The sequence below is a fragment of the Engystomops pustulosus genome, chromosome 1 (genome assembly GCF_040894005.1).
Source record: "Engystomops pustulosus chromosome 1, aEngPut4.maternal, whole genome shotgun sequence".
Lineage (NCBI taxonomy): Eukaryota > Metazoa > Chordata > Amphibia > Anura > Leptodactylidae > Engystomops > Engystomops pustulosus.
The window spans coordinates 44,503,243-44,523,125 of record NC_092411.1 but is presented as its reverse complement, the minus strand read 5'-3'; the positions used below and the strand labels follow the sequence as shown (position 1 = coordinate 44,523,125).

The 19,883-nt window shown below is 38.0% G+C and overlaps 1 protein-coding gene and 1 long non-coding RNA gene across 19 annotated transcripts in view; one reads left to right on the top strand and one right to left on the bottom strand.

Moving 5' to 3' along the window:
* MEF2C (myocyte enhancer factor 2C) overlaps positions 1-11,027 on the top strand; it is a 187,668-nt gene extending 176,641 nt beyond the window's left edge. For 14 of the 18 annotated variants that reach the window (XM_072139446.1, XM_072139448.1, XM_072139444.1 and 11 more), the window contains 2 exons: positions 143-275; positions 6,049-11,027. In XM_072139446.1, the coding sequence (XP_071995547.1) occupies positions 143-275; positions 6,049-6,370 (455 nt within the window). In that variant the 3' untranslated portion in view covers positions 6,371-11,027. The remainder of the gene's footprint in view (positions 1-142; positions 276-6,048) is intronic. The other 4 variants (XM_072139468.1, XM_072139453.1, XM_072139472.1 and 1 more) reach the window with 1 other exon arrangement.
* Positions 171-16,654, bottom strand: LOC140120432 (uncharacterized). The gene is made up of 3 exons (XR_011853788.1): positions 16,516-16,654; positions 4,517-4,646; positions 171-626 (listed from the first exon to the last, which is right to left on the bottom strand). It is a non-coding gene; the product is annotated as an uncharacterized lncRNA (long non-coding RNA).
* Between the last annotated feature and the right edge of the window lie 3,229 nt (positions 16,655-19,883).

The window sequence follows — 19,883 nt, the reverse complement described above, 5'->3', positions numbered from 1 at the left end:
GATCACTGCAGGGAAATGGCACCAGGAGTTGCCAGCTGTGTAACTATCATGTCAGTCGCTAGAATAATGTATTTAAAAATTAAGATTTTTACACATTTTCATAAAGATTTTAAAATGTATTTCTCTGTGTGTTCTATTGCAGAATATTCACTAAGTAGCGCGGACTTGTCATCTCTTTCTGGCTTTAACACCAGTGCCCTGCACCTTGGCTCAGTCACCGGCTGGCAGCAGCATCATCTGCACAACATGCCTCCATCCACGCTCAGCCAGCTGGGGTAAGCTATGCTCCACACTGCGCTCCAAAAATGTATATACATAATAGCACCATCTTCTACCCCCTCTCACATGTCTCTCTCTCTCTCTGAACACTCTCCACCCATTCTTAGATACCAATACACTTTACTTTATCTTCATCCCCTTATCTTATCCTTCACTTAAAGACAGTGGTGGGGAGAACCCTATTAACCCATCTGTGGAGGAGATTCTTAAAAACGAACAAATATATTGACCAATAAGATCACATCTCTTATTTTTATAGCAAAACTCTTCCACTAGATGTCCCCGATGTTCCGCATTCATCATCAGTTTCTTTCCATTAGATACTGCGTCCGGTATAGTCTTCATACCTATGGTTATAAACTGAGTCAGGGAAACGTTTTATCAGACTAGAAACTTGTGCATTGTAAACAGTTGGTGGCATAAATGCCCAATGGTTAGAGGAGATAGCGATTTTCATCACCCGATCACCTGGTCATTACATATAACAACCAGAACATTTTGGCCACACCCTTGCCTTCAACATCTTGAGAATGTTACCTATTAAGAAATCTCATCCAAAGACATTTGAAAATGAGCAGAGAAGAGTCACATTTTACCTGAGTTGAGTCAAGTTTAGGGGCTACAGGGGGGTGTCATTTTTCGGTTCTATAGAACCTAGAAACAAAGTTTAGGTCAAATGAAAGATATGAATCTCATCTTTCAGATCGCATGTGGTTCAGCCTTGTGTTCTTGTGAGCTACAGAATCAGACATACAGTCAGTTAAAGACATAGTTAGAAATGTGAGCTTTATATAAAGGCTTATTTCCAGCCTATTTCTTTAAGTGCCTGTATCTCCAGCTCTGCAAAACCACAACTTGATGTGATCTGAAGAATGAGATTCTTTAATTTGACACCGAAAACAAGTTTCTAGAAAATATAGAACCAAAATATGACTCTACTCTGCTCATTATGATATGACTTTGAGGAGTGAGATTTCACAAAAAAAAGGTGGCTTTAGAAATTACATTTCACACCCTACCTGAGGGGGGTAGTAGTTTCAGATAATTTAACGGCGTAACATGTGGTGCCCCTTTTAAGGTAGGGCTTTTTATGTTCAGATTTTTTGCTTGTTTTAGTTTTTTTTATTAATTTTGTTATTAAAATGAGATTTCTGGGTAATGCAGAGCTGTAGTCCCTCCATACAGTTGGTGGAAACTTTTTCGGATGACAGGACATAATTCATGGACATCTTCTAAAGAGGCTGACAATTGCATGTTACAATAGAACAACAAGCATATAATGATAGATATAATTTTTGCCGCTCTCTTTGTAGCCGGCATTTATACATCTTCTGGTAATTAGCTTCCGCTCTTACGGCTATTGTCACAATGTAACAGCGTCCTGTAGCAGGGGCTTATTTACTGCTAATTGCAGTGGCGGGAGCCATACAAAGTGATTTCAGAATACGCCCGTCTTATACTATATAGTAACATACATATATTTCCTTGCATATCCAGGACAGAGAGGATGATGGGGTCCGAGCATTGCCGGTATTGTCCAACATTACAGCTACCATTATCTAGTCAATACAATACACTGGATATTACACTTCTCTTAGAAATGGACCAAACAGTGGGAAACATACACATAATTCACACATGTATGTAATGCTTTCCTTATCCCATCCTGGAAAACATATTTGCATGTTGTTATTAGGCTGGGTTCACATCTAATTTTTTTGTATACGCTTAACACATATGTCCGGAAAGCTCCTGGTGTATGCGCTTAGCGTATACATTGACATTTGCTGGCAGATGGATGTATAGTTGTTGCCTCCATCTGTCTAGTAAATGTCTCATCCACTGAAAAAAGCAGGTTGGAAAGATGTAGCGAGCTCCGTCTTTCCATCCTGTTCCCTCCTGCTCAGCAACATAGTACTCTCAGCAGAGGCAATAGTGGGGAGCGGGTGCAGTGTATTGTATTACGCAGATACATCGCTCAGCAGGAGGTGGGTCCCGGGGATGTCAGTGTATATATAAGGATGGTGACATAACTGGGGAAGGGCCCTGTACATCAGCAGACGTTGATTGGCTGCTGCTGTTCTACACTCCTCCCCCATATTAAGGGGAGAGGGTGACATATCCCACTGTATAGGACACATTGTGTCCCCCCAATCCCACCAAAGTGTTCTTACAACAAATGGAACAAAACGTGATGCAAACCCAGACTTACATGCACATACATTTTGTACTACACGAGCCGTGTTAAAATTAGGGGCCTCGGCTAATACTTGGGTTGGTTTATACTCGAGTATAAACGGTATGTTACATACAAACATGTACACATATGCACAGGAGGATTATTATTTCCAGATCCCTAAGTAAAGTTACATATTGGGAGCCCCTCTGATTGGCAGAGAAAGTAATCTTTTGCTCCTTGCTCTGCCATTTCTTAAAACTGAACTGGGGTCTTGAAGAAATCAGTGTTGGTGCCCCCTGAACTCCAGGGCCCCTAGCAATGGCTTGGGTTGCACCTATGATATTATGTTACATACACACATGCAGAACATCTAGTAATTTATATACATTTAAGAACGTACATACTATGCATTGTTACATATTCACACTAATATAAACATTCTGCTATGTACAAACATATGGTCCTATAAGTTACATACATATCCACAAACATATTCTAAAAGTGACAAAACATACACACCTCCCAATATATTGTATTCATATATACATATGAATGTATATATATATATATATATATATATATATATATATATATATACACACAGGTAATCAACACAGACAGTATACACTGATTCTACTTTGTATTATTATAACGTTGAAGACTAAAGGTATAAGTGTTCACTTCTGAGTCTATACACAAAATTCTATACATAATCCCACATAGCATTATACATGTTCTACTATGTTATATACATATGGGCACATCTTCTACTGTTACTGCACAAATAGTATTATGTTACATATTATAGTATTATTACTACAATGCTACCACTACCCATACACATACCCTACTATTACATATACGTATACACTCTCTTCATAACTGTAACACTCTTAGTCGTTAGTATCCTTGATGTTTCCACAATAAATAATACTTCCCCATAGGACACCGTTTAATGTGCATGTTGCGCTATGTACCAGCAGGTGGCACTTTTAGACAAATGATTTTGATAAGCAAGCTATTTCAGGCCTCTACAGAAATATTAGAATTACTAAGACTTTTGTGGAGTTTTAGGACGCATTCCATTAGTTAGTTATTATGGACCAATCACATCTGACATGTGAGAATATTTTAGAATTCGGGATAGGAAAAGAATCCCAGGGATACATACAGTGATTTACATTGCTGCATGTAAGACTGGAGATGTTCACCCTTCACTTGTCCACTATTGTAGTAATTTGTGTTACACAAATTGTTTTATGAACTCCTTTAATATATGATGAGAGTTAAGGGAACCTCTGCCCCAGACTTTTGGATGAGCAGACAAGGGAAACACAAAATATTGCTTTACAAGACAACAGTCAGATGAAGCCTGGATATATTTTTGCAGTCAACATGATACCTAAACTTAATGCAGCTGGTGTTTAGGGTCCCAACCATATTTGGTGCACCAGCGTCAATCTCTGAGATCCGGAAATAATGGAGTGGAGATCTGCCAAGCGTCTACTGACCTGAGTCCACCCCAGCCGTTAGGTGCATGGGCATGAGATGGAGGTAATACTTGACAAGGAGGCACTGTGCACCATGTGACTGAAGTCATTGAACCCCCAACACCTTTGTCCTCTGTTATGTCCAGATCCCGGTGACCAATTCTGAAAAGTTAAATAGATTTTGGACCCTACACCAAAGCTGCATAAAGCCATGGTCCAGTGACTTTACTTTAAAGGGACAACCAAACTATTTGTAAATCAGCTAAGAATAGCAGACAAAAAATTTAAGGGACAAATCTTCCATGCTGATCCCCTATTACTGAGCCGCTGCTGACTGATCTGCTTACTAGCTTCTACTGTTGTTACATGTCGTTGTGTCTAGACCTCCCCACTACAGTAGAGACTGACCAAGCAGTGAAGCCTATGGACATTGCTGAGATTTATATACAGTTTTGGTTTTTGCCCACCATTCTAAACTGTTTTAATAATATTTTAGTATTTTATGGACAAAGCCTTCAATATTCAGATTGGACCAATGAGCTTCTATATACCTGAGAGGGAAGCTTACCTCCTACTTTTCATTTAAGACACGTGCACACTCTATCCGTATTGGGCAGCTCTCCAAAATTTATGGCCAACTTTCAAGCTAGAGTCGACTTGCTATGTACATACCAACGACAATGCACATGGTTTCTATTCTGAAAAGAGATAAGAGTTATAAACTCTACACCACATTTTAAGCAGCTGATCAAACAAAAAAAAGTATAAGATGGACATAGACAAAAATGAATTACCATATGGACAGACGTTAAACTAACCTGTACCTGATAAGATGTCACATAACCCAATTAATACTTATTTTATTATATATTTATTATATGTTTTGTAGTCTTAAAATCTCATTGGATATATCATCAAAATCTAAAAAAAAAATTATTAATTTAACTTATGTTTCCTGTTTTTACTACAGGTAAATACAATTTTTTATCTCTTATATAAAATCCCAGACATGGAAGTGTAAAATGGGCTAATTTTATCCCCCCATAAAATTACATTCCTAATTGTGCCCCTCTGTTATTCCACAAGAAGTTTTTAAATAAATTAAAAACTGTGCTACCAATACACTGTAAACAATAACGGGACAGTGTGAGGCTGTTGTTAGTAAAAAAAAAACAGGTTTTAGCATCTGATTTTTACATGGCTGTGTTGCAACCGTTTGGTAACCGTTTTCCATGGATCTTCATAGTCTGTAGTCTAAGTGATCCTTTCAGACTAGGATAGGCTCTAGATTTTAACAGAACGGATGCCCAGCCAAGCCCTCTGATGTCTGATAAAAAAATGTGGGAATGAGCCCTAAGAAATTACTATGTAACACCCTGTTTCTAGTTTACTACTTTGATAGAGGAAAGCCACAAAGACAGATAACCCCAATCTTGAAGAGAGGGGAAAATGTCTGATCACTAAATGTCTGACTGTTCAGACAACCAACAATCAGAAGAGCAGGGAATTGTGAGTCCCATGAAGTTCACTATACCAAATAGGGTACAGGTGCACATGCACTACATGACTTCTGGTAAGGAACTCCCATACATGGGCCAAGAGTGTACCCCTGTACTTTATTCAAGGGTTTTTAAGTCACTCATCCTCCTGATGGCTGGGGCTTTAGGGGTCAGACATCTAGCGACAAGTTCTTATGTGCTATCCAAAGGATAATGGAAAAAATCCTTTAAGGATCTGGATAAAATAAACCCATGGCTCAACAATTTGTCTGAGCCCTAATTTAATAAACAAACCATATTATAAGGTCCTTATTTGCATAATTATTTTGAAAACAATCAGCAATATTAAAAAATACCATAGCTCATACCATAGCTGGTACAGTTGATGGTTGGCAGTAGTACCATAGGTACCATTTTAGGAATACTGCCCACTGCCCAAGTAACGCCATCTTATCAAAACTTCTAACCATAATAATAGCAATCTGTAGATAATAAAGTTTTTGGTCCAGCTGCTTAAATTGTCCAGCTTTGTGAGTGTTAGTGAGTTTAGAGGCGGTTTAAGCCTCCTCATTCTGTAACTGCGTTTCCTTTCCTCCTACAGAGCTTGCACTAGCACTCACTTATCTCAGAGTACAAATCTCTCCCTGCCTTCTACTCAAAGCCTCCACATCAAGTCAGAACCTGTTTCTCCTCCTAGAGACCGTACCACCACACCCTCGGGATACCCTCACCACACGCGCCACGAGGCTGGGAGATCTCCTGTTGACAGCCTGAGCAGCTGCAGCAGTTCGTATGACGGAAGTGACCGAGAAGACCACCGGAACGATTTCCACTCCCCCATTGGACTCACCAGACCTTCGCCGGACGAAAGAGAAAGCCCGTCAGTCAAGCGCATGCGGCTCTCTGAAGGATGGGCAACATGATACAGTTATTATATATTAGAAATTTTTTGCAGTGTGTGTGCTATACCTTAATGGGAATCGGGCGGGGAGGGAGGGTCGATATACATTATATGTGCCGTGTGTGGGGAAAAAATAAAGTCAGGTACTCTGTTTTGTAAAAGTACTTTTAAATGCCTCAGTGATCCATTATAGGGGTAAGGAGAACTGCTGAACGAACAAGCTTAGCACTTAAGCTATCTACAGAAAACTTGTACAAAATAGATTTTGAAGCTAACCTCTTTTTCACTGTTGTGCTCCCTTTGCAAAATGTATGTTACAATAGATAGTGTTATGTTGCAGGTTCAACGTTATTTACATGTAAATAGACAAAAATAAAGGAAACTTTTTGCCAAAATTGGCAAATTTTTTTCCATGAGAGAAAGCAGCTGTTATGCAACATATGGTGACATGTACAGAGGTTTCGACCGACCCAGCATCGGGTGGCTGTGGATAACTGTAGAATGGCTGGGCCGCCGAGTCTATGTAAACTAATCAAACACACCAGCATGTCAAAAAGGAACAAAAAAATTCCAAAAAAATATGGCACTTATTTGAATAAATTTTGGGTCATACTAAATGGTGTTTTGGATAGTTTACATCTTTAGTTGTTCATTTCTGGGTATACATCACTTAATATATAGAAATATAAATTATGTACATTACATTTTGCTTATTTTCATATAAAAAGGTTAAATGAAGTTTGCAGAACATTTGTGGCTTTTTGTAGGTAATTTAAGCCAAAATGTGTTTTTTTTTTTTCTTGATAGCTTCGCGAATATTTAACAGTCCTAAAATAAAGAAATGAAGGGGTTTTTTTCTCTCTCTCTTTTTTGTTTTGTAAAAAATTAAAGGAAAAAAAATATTGCCCCTAGTCCTCCCCCACCCCCCCTCCGGTCCATGAAGAATTTCACGCTTTTGCTAATCAGAATAACTGTTTGTAGCCGTTTTTGTTTTTGAAATGTGTATTTCTAATTATATGAGATAATATTAAGGATCTTTAAAAAAAAAATCTGTGAAATTAACATGCTTGTATACAGCATTCTAATAAACATTGAACTAGCAATTTTTGTTATCTTAATAGTGGGGAGGGAACAATATGTGTGCTGCAGCTTGCTGTACGTGGGTAGCTGTATTGTAATTCTGCATTAACGTGCAGGTCGAAATTCAGCGATATTACAGGAATATCCGCCATGGTTACAAGATTGCAATTAACCCAGTGTTTACATCCACGTGGGTGAACTGACATCCATTGTACATAATCAGCCCTTCCATACGACATTAGATTTTATTGCACAACGGAATCCAAATCTAGAACCATTTCACCCTATAGCCTATCAACCAATTTTGCATATTAACTCTCTTTACATTTTGATGTGTCCAGAATATGCAAATATAACCGACCGAGTTTACGAGTATTGCTAGCAGTCATTTTTGCCTTTTTAAGGATTCTTCCTAGGGAAAAGTAAAAAAAATTATAGCCATATGTGAAGTTTACCTAGCGATGCACACCGTACATTGTAGTCAAGGAGGTTAGTCACGCCACCAGCAGAAATTAGAATGTAAGTGCAATTTTAGCTTAGTAGATTAGGGATGATACTACTGGAGTCTCAGAACAGAGTTACAGTAAAATGGATGAAAAGTCAGCTCTCAATTTTGGCAACCCATAGGATGTAAATAAGGTTTAGGTAACCCGTCCTTCTCCAGCTGTTACGTACATGCTAGTTCTAGTGAGGTTGGCCAGTCGTAGCCATGTTGGGAGTGGTAATACCGCAGTTGGAATAAGTTCAGTTGCTTATTGCAGGTCTAAAGGGAGAGTGGTGATCTAATTTATTAGATAAAAGCACAATTTTGTGATTCAGTCACTTTCTGTAAAGTATAATTTTTTAACTGAACTGTACCTTGCCAAGTGTTGGTTTGGCAATGCTATTTTTTGCTGTTATTGCAATCCCTTTGTATTTAAGGTGTTTTTCGAGGCAGAGCCTCAGTGGGGTATTAACATTTAAACTCATCCTATATAATTACCAGAAACATAGGCAGCATTCTTCTGTTAAGCTTGATAAGAGCAGAGTGGCATTTATTTTATCATTAAAAGGGTATTCCCGGAATATAAACATCTGATACAAAACCCCATAGTTCTATAAATGAATGAATATAACAAAACTCAATGTCATTAATCACAAAATGGAGTTTAAATACTTTGATTTTATGATTCACCAATTTTTATGGGCTTTCTAAAGTAGGCAGAGTCATCAACAAGATGGCCACCACTAAAAACTACAAGTCCCATGATCTCATAGTTCTCTTTAACTCCTCCTCCCTCTAATGCTTGGCTCCCAGTCATGATGTAACAGACTGACCTGCTCTGTTACCATAGTAATGATGTGTAACTGCCATCGCTGCACTTTACTTCACTAAGATGACATGACCACAACATTGGCCATGCTGGATAAACTGCAACCAACCGACTACAGACAAACATAGCAGTGATCACATGACCTGCTCGGGCTGGTGCAGGACATGTGATGTGGACGTGTGACCAGCGGCCATCTTCGGTCCTGTGTCTGCTTAATCAGCGGACTGATTAAAGGGCCAGTAGCATTTTAAGTCTTCATTGCTCACAACATGTCTCTGCTAAGAGAAGCAACATTTCAAATAACAATCACTTACATATTAGCTTATATTTTAAGGACCCATTTGTATATGAATTATGCTTATTCCTGGAATACCCCTTTAACAATTTTCTCAACTTTTCATTTTCAAATTCCAAATATTTTGTAATTTTTGGAAGAAACGCCCCCTACCTCCCATTAAAACTAATTTCTTTGACAGTTTTCACAGAACAAATTTACAAAGTTAATTCTCGTTTCGTATAAACTGTAAGCAGGAGGAGTTCATTCTAACCTTCATGGAAGATGTTATGTTTTAATACCTATATGTGCTTCTGTTTGCCTTTGACCGCTCCATTAACATACTTATAACAATACTGATGTGTGTTGTTGTTACCATGTGTTTCTTGCAGGAACTTAAATTATATGTATTCTTAATGGGTTTTTTCTTTATTTTTTTTAACGAGCCACTTGAATCTGAATAAAGGCTGTTGCCTAAACACAGAGTACTTCATTTGTTCTTATGGTGCCATTGACTGTGGTGTCATCCTCCTCACAGTGTTCCATTATTTTTTTATTTTTTTTTTTACCCAAACAGTTTTGATAACAGACTGCTGGAATATTTTTTTCTGTAACAGTATTTCACACTGGCCATGAAGTTGAGGCATTGTCAATGGGGGTAATTTACTACTATTGGGGCCAAATAAGGGGAGAGCTTTATTTTTCTTCTAAAATCAGTTCATAAAATTGACAAAACTTTTTGTTAGAGAAATCATTCTAAATAAAATACTTTCACACTTTCATAAGCCCTTGAAGTAATTTACCAATTGTTGGCCCAAGATGGCCACCAGCTAAAGGTCTACAAACCTTTATTAAATTTTCGCCAACAGCTTTTGCTTCCCGCTCTTTAATACACAAGTACATTTGGTTTGGCTGAGTGTACATGTGTTTTTAAGGTAGATAGAAGTAGAAACCTATTTTTATAGAATCAGGATATTGGACATTCTCCATCATAATCTGTCAAACCCCCATAGGCCTAAACTAACTGTCCATTCCTGCCCACTTTATAACGTGAAGTTAGTCCTTGAAATAAGATTTGTAAGATTTTTTGCCCATCTAACTACAGATTTTACAGCCATTGGACCCCTCTGAAGTTTGGAGACAAATTGATTTGCATCAATTGTAGATTAAGAAACTTTTTCTTTAGCCTGACTATTTTACAGGTCTAATTTTAGTTGCATCATGTAGAGAGAAACATTGAATAGCCACAGAACAGTCAAAAGATTCAGCAAAATAAGTCCCACAGTTATATTTAGGAATCCATCTCCAAAAGGATTGTCTCAAAGTCTATGTTAAATCTTATTTTAGTGAAACAAATTTTAGAAGCCGATTCCTGTGGGTATGGGCTTCTTGGACTTAAAACGAGTCATCTAATTACACATTTTTTTGGCGTGTGTACGATTCATGAATGTACAACATTTTGGAGGTTACTTCATGCTACACCTGCTCTTATTTCGCCCTGGACAGTAAATCACCCCTATTTCAACCAAAGATTTGAAGCAATCCAAGATTTCAAGAAGAATGTAATATCAGAAATGAACACTATTATATAACACCCGTGATCTCTCGAACAGTTATCCATTCCTTCCCAACAGTTCCATATGACTTTTACATGTGAATTTCTACTACTTATCCCTAATACTGTTAAAGCTTGGATTGCTTCAGTTGGTTTTATGTATAATTTTAGTTTTATTTTGTAGTTCATTTCTATTAGTATTTTAAATGGAAAGTTTGTAAAAGAGGGAGATTCTAGCCAATGAAACAGAGGCTCACAGCGGCATAAGCTGGACTTTGTCGCCCCTAGATGGCAAGATGTTATATAACTAAGTTAAAACACATCTGTATATCTTAAGGGACCTTATTCAGCTGTCTGTAGTGAACATATATGGATACATTGAAGACGTTTCTCCTGCTGGTATCAAGGTATAATTTGTATTTTGCGGATTATTAAGTAAATTGTCTTTCATAGTGAACTGTTGTCTCTAGTCCATTCTTTATCAATCCAAATCTTTTCATTTATATCTCTTTGTTTGTCAATTCTAAGACTAGATCTAAATAAAAAAGAACATTCAAGTATTTTTGGTAGGTAAGGAATTACCAACATCTCAACATATGCCAACACAATGGGGCAAATTTATCAAGCTGTCTGAAAGTCAGAATATTTCTAGTTGCCCATGGCAACCAATCACAGCTCAGATTTCATTTTACCAGTACCCATGAATATTTTAAAGGGGAGCTGTGATTGGTTGCCATGGGCAACTAGAAATATTCTGACTTTCAGACAGCTTGATAAATCTGCCCCAATATTTTACCTTGTAAAAAGCGGTACAGCAATAATCGAGTATACTCCTAGGCCAATTGCACCAAACAACACTATAAGCATACAAAAGAAGAAAAAGCGGAGCAAACAAATGGCCGTTATAATATGTTTAAATTTAATTCAAGTATAGCAAACAATGGTGAGACGCAAGCAATTTAAAATCAATTAAAATGTGCTACAATCCAGCACAGCGCCCCCTTTTGGGTTCAGGGACCAAAATCTTAAACCCAGGGGGAAACCCAGGCAACCAAACAGACCCACTAAAACCAACCCTGCACTGCCAGTACAAAGCAAAACTATACATATATATATATTATAAAGATGGAAAGATGGACAACAGTAAGGGTAAATACATACAATACCTCAAAGAAGAAAAATGAATAAAGAATGAGTGAACCTGTAACAAACAAGTAACGATGCAGGCAGACGAGAGAGGGGAAGGTGGGTCGAATGGGGGTGAGAAACCCCATGCGTTACATCACGTATCCGTAATTTCCAAGGGGTAATGGTCACAGTAGGGTCTGTCCCGCTTACATATAGCTACAAATTCCTACTTTATCTTAACAGATGATGAATACTCAAAGTACGTGTAGTCATATGACTGAGGCAACCTCTGAACTGGACTTGAAGGTATGTACAGGCGCAATGCAGATTGTGTTGCACGAGAGTAGTAATATGCACAGGCGCAGTACAAAATTATGTTGCATGTAATCCCAGAGATATAATTGTGGCGCCTGTGCCAAAAGCAAAGATGATCCGCTACACATAGACAGGGAACTGCGACAGAGTAAATACACACATTCAAGCGTCCGCAAAAGTATGCGCAGGCGCCGAAGATGCCATTTCAATGTTAAGTTGTCCACTGCATGTATGTATATAGAGAACGGCTCAGACAGTGGGATAAATAAAGGAAAAAACAAAAATGAGAAGAATAATGAGAAAAAGTGTGTAAAGTGACTGAGGGTAATAAATTTACATGATAGAAATCCATTATACATTTCATAACTTCAATAGTGATCAATTCCAAATACCAAACACAAAATAGAAATGACAGACAATCATTGAGTATAGTACATGGGTCAGACATAAATTGTCAAATCTATACAAGCGGGACAGAACGACTTACAGTAAGAAGAAAGTGTCTAACAAGATATGGCTATACATTTCAATACATAATTTAAAGGAAAACAAAAAGTGAGAAAAGTCCAGAAATTCAAGTATGATACCATAATACCGTCAGAGGGGGCACAGAGGAGGTCCTTGTGCTCCCTCTGAGAGTGTTATCACAATGACCCCAGAGTTGGTTAATGACACAATTTGCTTTCATAGAATTGCAAATCAAATGGTTTGATGACTTAAGGCAGAAAAGCAAATCACAATATCACGGATGATCAAAGTGTTACAACTCGGAGAGGCCAACACAAATTCCAGAGGACATCCATACATACACATATGAACCCAACAAACACTGATAAAGATATCCAATCGGCTTCTAGGTTGGCCTGGCTGAGAACATTGGTTTGTTTCCAGTTGAGAACTATCACCTTTCTGGCATAGAACATCAATACTCATACTTGACTTGGAGAACATTATTTACCAATCCTTGGAGAGACACCGGAGGAGAACAAGTTACAGGAAGGCCAAATTTTTCATTGTGATGTAAGTGAACATCAGCAGCATTCACCCCTCCTCCTCTCCAGCGCACGTCCCGTATGACGGGCAGGCGTATGTGTAAATGCAGCCTAACACATTCAACAAGTCATTGTGCATTTATAGATTTATATTCTATTTGTTATTTTTAGTGGATCTGTAACAGGTTAAATTGGAAAGAATTTCTGATTGCAATCTTTTTATTAATAAAATTAAATACTGTAAAATAATATACACATCATTTCAAGGGTATGTTTACAGATGTTCACAGTCAATTTCAATATTTTTACATGTATAAATGGGGTTGTCTCTGTTGCAATTTCTGTCTCTGTTTGTAATTTAACATTTGGAGTAAAATGCTGAGATATTGGTTGAATACCTTTATACTTCCTATCTTTCACATCAAAGACAAAACCTGAATTGCAAGTAGTGTGTAAAAAAACATTTCATGACCTTAGCCCCACCCTTACCTCGCCCCTTATCCTTCCTTTATGTGTGGCCACAAGCCCATTGATGGCCCCACAATCTATAATGCCCCCTTTCGTGGCACCTATGCTGAATAATGCCCACTTAATGGCCCCCACATATTTTAATCCCCCTCTTGATGTGGACCCCACTATTATCCACCCTTTGGGGGCCCCCATATTATAAAATACCCCGTTATGTAAGGCTCCTCCTTTCTGTAACTCAGCTCCTTTGATGCCCTCACTAATTATACTACTATTTCTGAAACTCCAATCTTATAATTCACTCCTAATTTGGCCCACCTATTAATAAACTCCCTTTTCCATTGTGCCCCCCTCCCCTGTTTTTATTGCAAAATATTAGTAAAAAAAAACATACCAACCTTTACTGGTGCCCCTGAAGTACTGTTACTTTCCTCTTTAATGCGGATTTCTCAGCAGTTCGGACATGAGTAGGTGGGATGTGATGATGTCATCATCATGGTTGCCCGCATGAGAGCTACAGAGAGTCTTCACCATAACATTTAACATTTAACTGCTATCTGTGTCCTCTGTTACTGCATGAACCGTGTATTTTAAGACAATTTTAAAGTTTAGAGTTTATATGGATGCCCAATGTAGAAGCCCACCATCGCCTAAGACAGCAGGGCAGACCCTAAAATATGGGACAGTTGGAAAGTATGGAACTTGGGGAACTTGTAATTTATAAACCTCATAATTTGCAAAGATCACAAAAGATCTTTAGAGATAAAATAAGGACCACTTTAGGTCTAGTGCACACAGTTGTGTATGATTCAAGAATAGGATGTCATAACGCAAAGACTTTTTGTGCCTAACAAATTTTGAAAAAGAATTGCATGACAATGCATAACAGAACATGTTGTATAACACTACACCAGTAACCGGTTTCAGTTCTTTGAGACTTTTTGATGTCACCTTATTAGTGCCGGCTCTGTCCAGTATATATGACAGTGGGGGTACCAGGTAACTGTTCTCCGATAACCCGGTGCCAACACTGCTTCTGGTTTCCTTTCTTTTATAGGTTCTGGCTTCCAGTGACTCCAGAAGAGCTTATTGGTCAATGTAGCACTGTTATAGACATTGAATGAAACCACATGGTCACATGTTATGGGAAATTATCTTCACACACCAACATTTAATACCACCCAATTAAAAAAAGAAATTTTATATATATATGACGAATTAAATTAAATGTCAATGTCCAGATATCTCCTTCTCTTTCCTTGGTGGAAGTTCACATCCTTGCATATCTTGTTAACCTCTTCTATTTCGTAGTAATTAAATTAACAGATGTGGAGAAAATTAGAAAATTAGTCTGTTATGAGAATCTAGGGCAATCTAGTTGTGAGAATTTTTGCCCAGAAATATTCTCTTCCTCTTCATTCATAAGAAACACTTTATAATACAAACATTACAGCTGTAAATTGCCAGTTTTGTTTTTTTATAAGGAACATGTGGCAAATGGCAGCCAAGCGAGGGGCTGGCATGGGTTTCAGCTACAATGTGCGCCAGTCAATCTGTCAGGCTGAGTCATCCCGGCTGTGAACCAACACATACATCACACTTATGCCAAAAAAGTGGCGTGATGACTTTAATAAATTTTTCCCAATATCCTGGAGGTCGTAACACCTTTCTATCATAACCAACAGTAGCCTATTCAGCAGTTTGTTCTCAAGAAGCACAAAGTTGGGATTGGACCCAAAAGAATAGACCAATGCAGCAACTGATTAACCAAAAGTATTTTACCAGCAAGGGATAACACTAGCCCAATGAAATCATAGTAAGAATGTATATTTTTATTAATCATAAAGCCTCATAGTAAAAAAAACACTAATGCAGGGTAAAGCCTACATAAAAGTATGACGTGGAAAGGACCCCCCTCTGGTAAAGAGATGGTATTATATAAGCAAATAATAATTAGCTGTATCCAACCCCTTTGAGAAATAAAATGCTTATATATCCAAGTATATACACGTTAGTAGATAAACACACTTTTTTCACATATAATGCAACACCAACTTAAAGGGGCATTCTTGTCTGGGCATTCAAATTCAATTTAATTAATCTGCCAAAATAAAGTAAAAAGCGGGTAGCCCTCCGTGGTTCCAATTTCAAAATAAAAGGTGAATTTAATGAACAAGAGGCGACGTTTCGGTGTTAAACACCTTTATCAAGCCTTGATGCAACAGAGTGCTGCCCACTTTTTACTTTATTTATCCTCCCAGAACCTTTGGGGGTGCTGCACCCCTGCTTATTAGGAGTCTATAAGATTGTGCTGACTTGGGCTTTACTTCATCTAATTAATCTGCCATATATACATTTATACATTACATATACATTTTTTCAATAACCTGTGTGAAGATAATTTCTCATAAATGTAGTAATTTGGTCCCTTAGAAACAAGACTGTGTCCTTGGATATGACCACCTCTACTGTAGTGATTGCACAAAGAAAAAAAAGTTTTTGTATATGAAATGTCCGGGAGTTACTGCATGTCCCACAGCCGTCCTGTGTTAATGAACACTGAATCCAGGTGGTCAGACAGGACTCAATAGCGCATGTCTGGCCACCACTGCCAAAATGTGAGGTGGTCGTATCCGAGGAAGCTATCTGGTTTCTAAGGGACAACATGACTACATTTATGAGAAATTATCTTCATACAGGAACATTTTTTCAATAGCATCCAATTGAACAAATGTTTAGATATGGCAAATGAATTAAATTAAATGTAAATGCCATGATGGTAAAACTCCTTCAAGCTCCAGCATGCAGTATACAATAAATAAATAAAGCCTGGTATTGTGCTTCCCAACAGGTTTATATAAAGGCATGCCTAAAATAATGTACCTAGTAAAGCAATAAGGGGAAGAAAGAACAGTGAGGTTATATCCAGTGTGCACACCCGACGTGCATTTCAGAAAAACTGCTTTGTCAGAGAGTGGTTGATACTGGACACAAAGAGGGAGGTTTAAATAGCGCCAAAGACCAAAAGGATGGTTACTTTACCTATGGTCTCCGCACACATCATGTTCTATGTGACTTGGTGCGGCAGGCAGTCCTCCAGAAGTCAACCGCGGTAGAACGGATGTCCACCCAGGATGACGCGCACGGAAAGATCAGCCGGAATGTATCACAGAAGGAGCCAAACATGTGTAACCAGAGAGACACAGAAGTTTAAAGGGGTATTTGAGGAATAAGCATAATTCAAATGGGTCCTAAAAAGTCAAGTTAATAAGTAATTAGTTGTTGTTTAAAATGTTGCTCCCCTTAGCAGAAAAATGCTGTAATATGACGCTGTAATGAGGAATTAAAATGCTAGTGGCCCTTAATCAGTCCATTGATCTTCTCCACATAGAGCAGACACAGGACAGAAGATGGATGCTGGTCACAAGTCCTGCACATGCCTGGGCAGGTCATTTGATCACCACTAGTTTGGCTGTAGTCAGTTGGTTGATCATCAATGTCCCTTTAACAAAAGTAGTGGAGAAAGAGAAAAAGAAACGAAAATATGGTAAAACACATAAAAATCACCAAAGGTGTAGCGGAAGATAAGTCCATCTGGACTTTTTTGTGCAGCAATTGTTATTTCAAAGAACCAACAGGTAATGTTGTCTCCAATTTTCAGACAATCTGCCTCACAGTTGTTTAAAATGATGTGGAATTGGTTTTAATGTTTCAAGATCCTACACTTTTGCTCTCTTAGCAGCCACAATCCCATTGCCGTGTTCACTTGTAGGTATCTTAAGTTCCCAGGTGGTCATACCAACATCAATTTTTGGGTATAGGAAACCACACACATTGTCGAACAATCCATCGGCCATGTGATGTCAAATTATGTCTTCTCCTTTGAATCAGAGAATGTAGTACATGTTTTGGCAATTCGCCAATTAACTTTCTACTTAAGTTGGGTTTCAATCACTGCATATCAGTTAAAATGATTCTAAAAAGGCATCACAAGGTCTGCTGTTTTAGCGCTCATGCAGAGGAACATGAAGTTGTGATGTGCGCCAGCTGTTGTTTCACCTACTAGCAAACACCCCCATTTCCTTCTATGGGCTTACTCACAAGACTGTGGATTTCAGGGCCTCGCGCATGAGCCTGATACTGTCTGATATGTAGAAGAAAGAACAGGTCCTATTCCTTCCCATTTTTGGCCCACGTTTATTAACCCTTTAACGACTTGGCCCTTTTTGGATTTTTTAAATCCATTTTTCACTCCCTCCTTTAAAAATCTATAACTTTTTTATTTTTCCACATAAAGATCTGTGTGATGGCTTATTTTTCTGTGTAACAAATTCCACTTCATAGGGACAGTAAAATTCCAAATGCAGTGAAAATGGTGAAAAAACGCATTTGCGACCTTTTTAGGCTTGGATCTTACGGCTTTCACTGTGCGCTACAAATGACATGTCTTATTTATTCTTTGGGTCAGTGCGATCATGGGGATAACAAATTTTTAGAGGTTTTATAATGTTTTCATGCATTTACAAAAATTAAAACCTCCTGTACAAATTTTTTAATTTTATTTTGCCATCTTCTGGCTCCAATAACATTTTCATACTTTGGTGTACGGAGCTGTGGGCAGTGTCATTTTTTGCGACTTTTGATGGCGTTTTCATTGCTATAATTTTTAGGACTGCGCCATCTTTTGATCACTTTTTATTGATTTTTTAATATTTTTCAAATTGATCCAAAAAGTGCCATTTTCGACTTTGGACGTGGCGATAATTTTTACTGTTTATTAATATTTATATCACTTCTAGAGAAAGGGTGGTGATTTGAATTTTTAGTTTTTTTATTCTAATTTTTTTAACTTTTTTTGCACCATTTTTTTGTCCGACTACAAGTTTTTATCAGTACAAACTGCTTGCACAGGTATGTGCACTAGTACGGCGCAAGTCGGGAAGGGATTAAAGCCCCTGCACCATTTTTTTGTCTGACTTTGCAAGTTCTTATCAGTGTTAGCTGCTTGCACATGTATTTATAAAGTGTCCGCGACACATCTGGTGCATGCATGGTTGAGTTGAGTCTACCATAGTTGGATTCACTCTTCGCATTGGTTCCCTACTACAGATTATGAAGGGAGTCCCTATCTCACTACAGCACCTATTATCCCCAGTAGGAAGTTATGAAAGAACTGCCTGAAAATCATAATATGAGTAGGAAAAACATAATTTTTATGGCATCCAGTAACATTATTCTTTTCGTGGTGGGGCTGATGTATCATGAAAAAAATTCCTGGTGAACACCATGGCATTTGTGACTTTTTGTCAATTTGCACCCTGTGCAGCAGTTCTTTTCTGCCGTAACCTTCACCAAAAAAATGGTGATAGCTGAAATCTAAGCCATATCGCATAGATTTCAAAACTGGCACCCAAGTCCTACACTGGACGTACTAAGAGGTAAGAACTTCTTACTGGCATGTCATGGGCCATGTGTGCCAATGATTATTCCTGCCACATCACGTCAGTCTCAATACATCAACCCCAACGCGCAACTTTTGAGTTGACTTATTGAGAACCTCTCAAAATAAAAACTATTATATAATATTCTCATTCCAGCAGAGGGCAGTGCTTGCCGTAAATACTCACAGTAAAGACCATTATTTAGGATACATATTCTACGAAAGCATTTTCCTTTGTTTAAGAAGTCATTAGATTTACCTACACAAAATGTTTTCATTGATTTTCTTTCTGTAGAGGATAATGTATTTATTCCAATTACCCAGCACCAATTTTCTAGGATTATTATACTGCATAGTTGTAAATGTAATTTTTTTGCTCTGGATCTAAAGAAATCTTAACATATATGGGCTGATACCTAAAAAATTGAATTTGAAACAATTCATATTTTATGCGGACACATCACTAGTGACTGTTTTCATTTACTTACAGGGTGGTTACGTGAATGATCGTCAGCTTCTCCCTTATAATTTTCTCCCTATTACTCTGCATAGGGGGAAAACTGCCAATCAGAAGGAAATCTCATACACCAAACCTACTACAAGTAAAGAGCATTTACAGCCCACTGCAAGTTGTAGCTTAAAGGGGTATAAAAATACTCAGCATACCAAAATAACACATTCTCTAATTCACTGTTATTAACAAAAATACAGTATTTCACAGATATAATTACAACCTGTCTCTATCAGTCCTGGTGTATATAATTTTGGTTGTCCCTGGATACAACCATAAATCTTCTGACGATGGTCGGGTTCTTCTCATGAATAGCTTCTCTTGTCTACACACTGCAGTGCTCTCTGCCTCCTGCCCCTCCCTCCTGCATTACAAGACCAGCTCAGACACAGGCACTTCCTGCCAGTAAGCAGCAGTGTGCAGAGACTTACTCTACAAGCTATGGGCAGATAAGGTCTT